The sequence below is a fragment of the Salmo salar genome, chromosome 09 (genome assembly GCF_965601325.2).
Source record: "Salmo salar chromosome 09, fSalSal1, whole genome shotgun sequence".
Classification (NCBI taxonomy): domain Eukaryota; kingdom Metazoa; phylum Chordata; class Actinopteri; order Salmoniformes; family Salmonidae; genus Salmo; species Salmo salar.
The window spans coordinates 95,242,058-95,252,453 of record NC_138299.1 but is presented as its reverse complement, the minus strand read 5'-3'; the positions used below and the strand labels follow the sequence as shown (position 1 = coordinate 95,252,453).

General features: G+C 45.4%; 1 protein-coding gene across 2 annotated transcripts; it reads left to right on the top strand.

Moving 5' to 3' along the window:
- Nucleotides 1-1,023: 1,023 nt before the first annotated feature.
- plp1a (proteolipid protein 1a) lies at nucleotides 1,024-10,396 on the top strand. Of its 2 annotated transcripts, XM_014213147.3 has the most exons (7): nucleotides 1,024-1,282; nucleotides 3,637-3,823; nucleotides 4,510-4,666; nucleotides 5,299-5,467; nucleotides 7,889-7,962; nucleotides 8,113-8,178; nucleotides 8,637-10,396. In XM_014213147.3, the coding sequence occupies exons 1-7, from the start codon at nucleotides 1,279-1,281 to the stop codon at nucleotides 8,715-8,717; spliced, it is 738 nt and encodes a 245-aa protein (XP_014068622.1). In that variant the 5' UTR covers nucleotides 1,024-1,278; the 3' UTR covers nucleotides 8,718-10,396. The 2 variants fall into 2 exon arrangements, with proteins under 2 accessions (XP_014068622.1, XP_014068621.1); XM_014213146.1 differs by lacking the exon at nucleotides 1,024-1,282 and having other exon boundaries at nucleotides 3,621-3,823.

The window sequence follows — 10,396 nt, the reverse complement described above, 5'->3', positions numbered from 1 at the left end:
CCTTCCTCTGACACCGCCTGGTATAGAGGTCCTGGATGGCAGGAAGCTTGGCCCCAGTGATGTACTGGGCCGTATGCACTACTCTCTGTAGTGCCTTGCGGCAAGGAGGCCGAGCAGGCAGGTGATGCAACCAGTCAACCACTACCCCTTGTATTACCGGAGGCAGCTGTTCTGTCTTGCCGATGGACCAAAAACCCAGCCAGCTGTATGTTACCCATGTCGTCATTCAGCCACGACTCAGTGAAACATAAGATATTACAGTTTTTATTGTCCCGTTGGTAGGATAGTATTGATCACAGCTCATCCATTTAGTTATCCAATGATTGCACGTTGGCTAATAGGATTGATGGTAGAGAGGGATTACTCACTCGCCGTCGGATCCTTACAAGGCACGCCGACCTACGTCCCCGATATCTCCGTCTTTTCTTCCTGAGAATGACGGTGATTTGGGCCTTGTTGGGTGTCTGAAGTAAACCCTTTGCGTCTGACTCGTTAAAGAAAAAATCTTCTTTCAATACGAGGTGAGTATTCGCTGTCCTGATATCTAGAAGCTCTTTTCGGTCATAAGAGACGGTGGCAGAAACATTATGTACAAAATAAGTTACAAATAACGCAAAAAAAAACACACAATAGCACAATTGGTTAGGAGCCCGTAAACAAAATGTAAGCTAGCGAGATCAGGATGGTTCATACAAGGTTAGTAGGCTGTGGCCTATGCCTGTTGATTCACATTGCACAACACAATAATAGGCTATTGTTTGGTTTATTATCCCATGAAACAGTAGGCATCACTACTACTAGGCCTATTAGACTAGGCTACACAAAAGAACGAAAGAAAAGAATGTGGAACCTTATCTGGCAAGACATCTTGGAGATGCTACCACAATGATATGCAAATGTGGAATCTTTTCTGGGAAGACATCTTGGATATGCTACCACAATTATATGCAAATACACGTGGTACTGCTTACTAACAATGAACTGAAGTACATTTCTCCAACGGGGAGAGAAGTTGACCTTCATTATCCTCAGTCTTGAACCCGGCCAGTTCTAGTGCGGACCCCTAGTCCATTGAAAAGCGACATTGTTTCTTTAAGATTCGACTTTCGGCCATCAGCGGGTCTGTCTGTTCATTGTTGGAGAGAGAGAGTGAAAGAGACAGCGAGTTGAGATTGATATACGGGGGCTGAGGACAAGTCGTGCATAATATCATCGAGCAGCTGTGGTGGAAAGCAGCACAGAACTCCGGTATTGAGCACACATTCTACCAGAGACAACATGGGTAAGTCGTCTACATTTGTTATGGTACCTCTAAATGGCTATTAATAGCCAACCAACCACAACCAAACTGTACATTTTCTTTGGTATTCTTTGAATGATTTTGGCATTATAAAATATTATATTATGGCTGGCATGAAAAGTGCTGATAAGTGATTTATTTAATGCTTCGAGAGGTACAGACTAGGCTACTTTCCAGAGGTGCATTGTCTTTCACTTACAATGTCTTAATTTTTACCAACCCAATGTGTTCTAAGTGCTATTTGTTTTAGGGCATAAAGGTCTGTGACGTCCATGAGAAGTTGTTTGAGGTCCTAATAGGTCCGTATCTTTATTAGTATAGTTCCTCTCTGCAGTTCTCGAGAGGGGACTTTTGAGGCTAGAATGGTGCAAATAGAGAAGTGTACTAGAAAACAAAGGAAAGCCGCACACTCTAAGCGCTCAGATGCAAAAATTTAATAACCAATTTTTACCACAGGGACAAGTTATAAGATAAATAACTGGCATAGTGGAACACGTAATAACACCTTTAATTGGGATAGATTTCCCTGTTTGGGGGTGTTTGAAGGATCTACATTTATAAGTGCCATTGCATTGAGCACAGCCATTACACTTGTAATTTCCATCCAGTATGGGAGCAAATAGGCGTTGTTCAGGAATATCTTGGGGTGGTAAATCAGAGTGTACCAATTGGTCTCTGAGATTTCTGCCCCGCAAATAGAGAAGTGAACTGTTTTAAACTAGGTAGAAAACCCCTGCACCTGTTGCTGGGTGACTATGCTATTTTCCTTCCTATGTGTATAAGTACTGCTATTTTCCTTCCTATGTGTATGATAAGTACTGCTATTTTCCTTCCTATGTGTACTGAGAAGTACTGCTATTTTCCTTCCTATGTGTATGATAAGTACTGCTATTTTCCTTCCTATGTGTACTGAGAAGTACTGCTATTTTCCTTCCTATGTGTATGATAAGTACAGCTATTTTCCTTCCTATGTGTACTGAGAAGTACTGCTATTTTCCTTCCTATGTGTTCTGAGAAGTACTGCTATTTTCCTTCCTATGTGTATGATAAGTACTGCTATTTTGTCAAAGTAACAAAATTGCTTGAACATAGGTATTGAGACTTGAAAAGTAAAGTGCTGAATATCAAGTCATGTTACTGAAGTGGCTTTTCCGCAGTGTGTTTTATAAAAGGCGCTTTATGGTCAGTCCTACAACTGCGTTGGCGCGCAGCATTCAAGGTGATACGGCTCTGCAGAAGGCAGGGCATTCATACTTCTAGCGCTTCGCTGAGCTGTTGTCAAGGAAGTGAGTTTGTGTTTATACTGGACCTCCTGCCATCACCTACCGTCAACTAATCATGTCAATGCGGAACTATATGGAGCCCTCCGCATTGTAACAAAATTTGAGAGGAGCAAGGTGATGCGGTCCAAAGCTCAATTTGGCTTCGTAATTGCATCACACCATCCATACGGAGTCCCCGACCACATTTTCCAATCAACCATAAATTGATTCTTAGTCCGTGTTCTTTCATTGGCAAACTTTTTAATTGGTTCAAAACTCATTTCCACACTGGAGTGATTATGCAACCTGGAAGACAGCCTGATCTCACACACACACACACAACCCTGGAGTCACAGAGTGCATGTGTATGGTGCCCCTTCCTGCCGTCTGTGCCAACTGTAATAATGGTACCAGCTCCAGCCAGTCTTCTGAGGGAGAGCGTGATCTCCCTCCTGTCTTTCCCCACTTCCACCACGGACTATTGGATATCCCTCTGGCTGTCACAAGCCTCCTTCTGCTCCTATAAACCCCAGTGTGGGTGCTGGAGGTGGCTCAGGCTATTGTTTGCTTGACATTGGTGGCCCTTGTCTTCCCACACTGCACCGGGACAAAGAACATTGTCTCTGCAGTCACACAAGCAGCCTCTCTCTTTCTTAGTCTCTTTCTCTGCCCTCCCTCTTTTCTCCCACTGTCCATGGTGTGAGCGCTGATTGGAGCCAGGGTTAGTGCTGGGTTTGGGACAGACAGATCCTCACATCCTAAGGGCCCATTCACAGCACATGACTCTGGGGAAGAATGACCATAGCTAGCTGACAGACTGAACGCTACTGTGCATAGAGAACAGACCAGTCCAAGGCCACAAAGAGTAACTCAGGGATGAGCTATTTTACGACCACAGCTGGATAGTGTAATAACTGTAGCCAGATCCTTCCAGTATACAGTTGTTTATCCATCCATTTAGTCACAGTGACGTATGTTCATTACCACTCCCTTGGTGGTTGCCCTATGCTTCTCTACAGGTAACCCATACGTAACCCTACATTAACCCCTATGTCGTTATGTCCTGTCCTATAGGTTGTTATGACTGCTGTATGAAGTGCCTGGGAGGAGTACCGTATTGCTCCCTGGTGGCCACTCTGCTGTGTTTCTCAGGGATAGCTCTGTTCTGTGGCTGTGGTCACCAGGCCCTCACTGAGACGGAGAGACTCATCGAGACATATTTCGCCCGTAACCTACAGGACTACATTACCCTGGCCTACCTGTGAGTGGCTCAAAGGCTATTGCTTTATCTCAAACCTACTCCCTAGGAATACCTGCAACTGATTAGAGTAGGGGTGGCCAAGACCTAGAAGGTTTTGTTAAAGCTGGGCTGGAACAAAAACCTAGATTGTTTTGGCGATCCAGGACCAGGATTGGCCACCACTGGTTTAGATGTCCCCTAAGTCTGCTGTATAAGTACATTGAACTAAACGGCAGACCTACTGTTAATGGTAGACCTCATGTTAGCGGTAGACATCATAGACCTACTGTTAATGGTAGACCTCATGTTAGCGGTAGACATCATAGACCTACTGTTAATGGTAGACCTCATGTTAGCGGTAGACATCATAGACCTACTGTTAATGGTAGACCTCATGTTAGCGGTAGACATCATAGACCTACTGTTAATGGTAGACCTCATGTTAGCGGTAGACATCATAGACCTACTGTTAATGGTAGACCTCATGTTAGCGGTAGACATCATAGACCTACTGTAGTGATGTGTCCTAATACTTTTTCCCTCCTTCTCCCCTGCCCCTCCTCTTCCTTCACCCCCGCCCCGCCCCTCCTCTTCCTTCCCCCCTGCCCCTCCTCTTCCTTCCCCCCTGCCCCTCCTCTTCCTTCACACCCCCTGCCCCTCCTCTTCCTTCACCCCCCTGCCCCTCCTCTTCTGCTCTTCCAACATAGTATCCAGTACTTCCAGTATGTTATCTACGGCTTGGCTTCATTCTTTTTCCTCTACTGCATCGTACTGCTGGCGGAGGGATTCTACACCACCAGCGCCGCCAAGCAGACCTTCGGAGAGTTCAGGAGCACCCTGTGTGGACGCTGTCTTAGTAGCACGGTGAGAGAGTCGGGGAAATGGTGGAGGGGTGATGGTAACAGGCTGGGGTGGAGGGGTGATGGTAACAGGCTGGGGTGGAGGGGTGATGGTAACAGGATGGGGTGGAGGGGTGATGGTAACAGGCTGGGGTGGAGGGGTGATGGTAACAGGCTGGGGTGGAGGGGTGATGGTAACTGGGTGGAAGGGTGATGGTAACTGGGTGGAAGGGTGATGGTAACAGGATGGAGGGGTGATGGTAACAGGATGGAGGGGTGATGGTAACAGGGTGGAAGGGTGATGTTAACAGGCTGGGGTGGAGGGGTGATGGTAACTGGGTGGAGGGGTGATGGTAACAGGATGGAGGGGTGATGGTAACTGGGTGGAAGGGTGATGGTAACAGGATGGAGGGGTGATGGTAACAGGGTGTGGATGGTGTGGAGGTAAGAAGATGAGGATGGAGGAAAGGCTGGGTGAGGAGGTAGTTGAGAGGATGCCGTGAAGGTATAGTGGGGCTGAGGCTAGTGGGATAGAGGTAAGAGAGTGAGGGTGGAGATGAGAGCTCAACAAAACTCTGAAAGTTACACTTCCCTGATTCATTTTTGGCCTGTTAAGATTCATAATGCCTAAACATGAATCTCTCTCTTCATCTGCAGTTTATATTGATAACGTACCTTCTGGCGGTGGTGTGGCTGTTAGTGTTTGCCTTCTCTGCCTTGCCTGTCTATTTCTTCTACAACATGGACTCTACCTGCCACACCATCACCGTCCTGACTGAGACCCCAGCTAGCATCAACCAGCTCTGTATCGACGCCAGACAGTACGGTAAGGAAAGAAAACATCACCTCACTATATCATCTGCTATGTTCATTCATATGGTAACATACAGTGCGTTCAATAAGTATTCAGACCCCTTTGACTAATTCCAGATTTTGTTACGGTACAGCCTTATTCTAAAATGGATTACATTTTTTGTAAATGTATAAAAAATAAAAAACATCACATATACGTAAGTATTCAGACCATCTGCTATGAGACTCGAAATTGAGCTCAGGTGCAGGAGCACACTGGCCTCCATCATTCTTAAATGGAAGAAGTTTGGATCCACCAAGAGTCTTCCTAGAGCTGGCTGCCCGGCCAAAATGAGCAATCGGGGGAGGAGGGCCTTGGTCAGGGAGGTGACCAAGAACCCGATGGTCACTCTGACAGAGCTCCAGAGTTCCTCTGGTGGAGATGGGAGAACCTTCCAGAAGGACAACCATCTCTGCAGCACTCCACCAATCAGGCCTTTATGGTAGAGTGGCCAGATGGAAGCCACTCTTCAGTAAAAGGCAAATGGCAGCCCACTTGGAGTTTGCCAAATGGCACCTAAAGACTCTGACCGTGATAAACAAGATTCTCTGGTCTGATGAAACCAAGATTGAACTCTTTGGCCTGAATGCTAAGTGTCACATCTGGAGGAAACCTGGCACCATTCCTACGGTGAAGCATGGTGGTGGTAGGATCGAGGGAAAGATGAACGGCGCAAAGTACAGAGAGATCCTTGATGAAAACCTGCTTCAGAGCGCTCAGAACCTCAGACTGGGGCGAAGGTTTACCTTCCAACAGGACAACGACCCTAAGTATACAGCCAAGACAACGCATGAGTGGCTTCGGGACAAGTTTCTGAATGTCCATAAGTGGCCCAGCCAGAGCCCGGACTTGAACCCAATCGAACATCTCTAGATAGACCTGAAAATAGCTGTGCAGCAATACTCCCTTTGCAACCTGACAGGGCTTGAGAGGATCTGCAGAGAATAATGGGAGAAACTCCCCAAATACAGGTGTGCCAAGCTTTTAGGATCATACCCAAGAAGACTCAAGCCTGTGATCGCTGCTAAAGGTGCTTCAACAAAGTACTGAGTAAAGGGTCTGAATACTTATGTAAATGTGACATTTAAGTTGGAATAAATAAGCAACAAATTTGAACCTGTTTTTGCTTTGTCATTATGGGGTAATGTGTGTAGATTGTTGAGGGGGGAAAAAAATATTTTAATCTATTTTAGAATAAGGCTGTAACGTAACAAAGCGTGGGAAAAGTCCAGGGTTCTGAATACTTTCTGAATGCACTGTATGATCTCTGTGGGCCTAGTAAAGATTGGTCATACCACGTTTAACATGTATTACCTTTAATGTGGCAGAAACACAACCAGTCATGATGTTTTCATCTGCTTGTCAAACAATCACTTAACAAAGGCGGTCCTGTAGGCTACTTGTGCACATTAGTTCACTCAGAAAATAATTCCAGCATCCAAACCCCAACAGTGCGCTATGCACCCGCAATTTGATGAATAGAAAGAGACAGCAGTTCTAAAACACCTGGTGTATTGTAATGGCATTGTGGGATTGTCATTAGGCCTCCACTTGTAGACTGAATTGATGCATCCACTGTTGTCTGCGGCCGCCGCGGTCTGGGCCACTCGTCTCCGCCTTGGCAAAAAGTGTTCTCGTCGAACCACAACGCAATTCGCTCATTTTTCATGGCCTATATTTTTCTTGGCAATATATGTTAATTGTGATAGGCTCACGTTTTACCAGTACGTTGTACCCCCACCATTTTTTGGGCTGGGACACTGTACCTTACCGGACCGTACCTTACCAGACCGTAATGTACCAGAACATACCAGACCTTACCTTACAGTACCAGGCCGTACCTTACCGTACCATAGCATACTGTACCTTAACAAACCAGAACATGCATACCAGAACATACCTTACCGTACCATACCTTACCTTACCTTACCAGACCGTACCTCACCTCACCATACCGTACCAGAACATACCGTACCAGAACATACCATACCAGACCATACCTCACCTCACCATACCGTACCAGAACATACCGTACCAGACCATACCTCACCTCACCATACCGTACCAGAACATACCTCACCTCACCATACCGTACCAGAACATACCGTACCAGAACATACCATACCAGACCATACCTCACCTCACCATACCGTACCAGAACATACCGTACCAGACCATACCTCACCTCACCATACCGTACCAGAACATACCTTACCATACCGTATCAGACCGGACTGTACCAGAACATACCTTACCTTACCATGCCAGACCGTACCAGACCGTACCAGAACATACCGTACCAGACCGTACCATACCAGACCATACCATACCCTGACATTACCAACTGTGAAAGCAGAGAATCGGATATGTGTATATATTTTTCATCTCTTTCAGGGCTCCTACCATGGAATGCGATGCCAGGCAAAGCTTGTGGAATGACACTGTCCAATGTCTGCAAAACCAGAGAGGTCAGTAATACAGTCTCTCATGATAGAACGGCAGACATGTTAAAAACAATGCGTCTCTAGAGTCTAGACTGTTAACGTTTCTCTGACATATTTCCAGAATGACACATGATCACTCTGACTCATCTCTGACTCTGATTTGTCCTTTTACAGTTCCGTGTGACCTACGACCTGTACATCGCTGCGTTTGCCGGGGCAGGCATCACACTCTTGGCTCTGGTGAGTGACCCTTCCCTAATCTCTTAACTGGGACCAGATTGGCTACAGCTTTACAATAGAGTTGTGTCTTATGTGACGTAGTCAGTGTAGGTGTTCAGGAATGCCAGAACGTCAGGCCTCCATGGCTGATAAGTCTCACTGTAGCTCTCTGTTCTTTCACTTTGAGTTCTCAGCTGATTCTGATGATAGAAATACCCTAATAATGTCATAACGTCTGGTACTTTTCCTGCTGGGAAGATCCCATAGTTACATTACCATGTCAGTACACTGTTAATGTAGCCTACTGTAGATCAGAATTATACTGAGATTGTCATGGACCTTGATGAACATAATAGGTGCATGAAATGGGGCTCGAAATTCTGTCTTATGTCTTTCTGGTCTATGCTCTTTCTTACCCTCTCTCTCTCTCTCTCTCTCTCTCTCTCTCTCTCTCTCTCTCTCTCTCTCTCTCTCTCTAGCTCACCTACATGGTGTCCACCACCTATAACTTTGCGGTGCTGCGGTACCTGGGGAGAAAGGGCATAGGCACGCGGTGTTAGACTCTACACTTCCTCCCTCCTGTCTCTCCATCCGACACAGCGACACCCAGAGAGGACACTATGACTCCCTAACACCCCTCTGCCTTTCCTCAACACCACCTGTGGAGTTGATTCTTTGAACTTGAGTGATTGATTCCTTGAACGATTCCTATTCTTTCCATTTTTCCCTTCACGACCCACCAACCTTTCCATGTACTGTGTCTTCATAGCACCATGGGTGGTTTGGTGGAAACCCAGACGTACACTACCTTAGTCTACTGCTTTGTCACACTGGTCTTCTCATGTTATATTTACTTTGCTCTGAAGCTGTCTTCTTCAAGTTAGAAGTTTTCTGTATTTTTGTTGTTCTCCATGTGTATTTTATCATGGGTTTGTAAAGATTGATGTAATGTTCCTCATATACTGCGGTTAGTGTGCCTGACGTATACACCATGTTTTCCTCACTTTTTAAAACGTAAATCACATGTAAAACCTACCTAGGAACATAACAAAGATCATTTTATTTCACAAAAGTATTCAGTTATAAATGTCCCACTGACTCTCATGGTTAGGGACTACTTGGTTAGGGACTACTTGGTTATGGACTACTTGCCTACTTTAGGCTTTGGGATTATAATCGGTTACCATGGGTACCATCCCTCACATCTGGTTGCCATGGTACCAGACATGTGTGCGTTTGCAGTTCTTCTCTCTGACCTCAGGGCCTTTTCTCACGGGAGGCAGAAAAGCCTCAACAATGGAGGCCACCCCCCTTAGGACTTCTTAGAAAACTAACCAATCAGAGGGGGTTGCTAGGGTCCACCTGCCCCGGCTCCCGGGTAGGGGGTGGAAGAGAGGTTTGTGTGAGAAGGCCCCTTTGTTACTATAGGGACCTTGGTCTATGGCAAGGGTCAGATTGCATGTCATAGGGAGAGGGTCTCATGACAAGGACAGGAGAAAGGCTGAAGGCTTCTCTCAAAGGCCTGAATACAACCCTTCTGTGACGGACCCACTGCTGCACGACACCCCATCTGTTGGAGGTGATGGACCCTGTGAAGGGACTTGGAAAGAAAAGGGTTAACATTTCTTTGAATGAAGGGATATCTCTGAGAAAAGGGACAACATTTTTAGTGAGTTTGTGCCATAGAATTCTGGTTGGTACAGATCAATAGGAGAAGTCTTTAATATCTCTGTTTTTAATGTTGAGATAGTAAAGTTGTTACAGGTTCTTAATGTTTTTTTTTTTTATTGCAACATTTATGTTATTTAGAAGTTTAAAACATCTCTGAAGATGCTTGACACTGTATGGCACTGCATTGAGGTGATATTATCATTGCTCCCCCTTCTGGCAGTATATGTGGTAACGTTCGCAAGGGATGAGGGTCTGTTATAGAGGCAAAACAATGCAGTTTTTATATAGTTTTGTCTCTGTAGCTGTCTAGAAAATATTAGTAGTTATTGTATAACACCCTAGTACTTACTGTAGGTAAATGTACTAATCTTAACGACAATTCACACTTTGTTTAATCTCTTGCTAACAAAATATCTTGTAACATACTGTGAGTATAGGTTATCCAATTGGGTGGAAGCTTTATCCAACAGCTCAGGTTGGTTTTGTGAACTGACGGCTGGCTGTTTGTCTGTTTTTTGTTTCTTTGTGTTTTATGATATGTTGGTTTGGCAATAAAAGATGGTCTGTC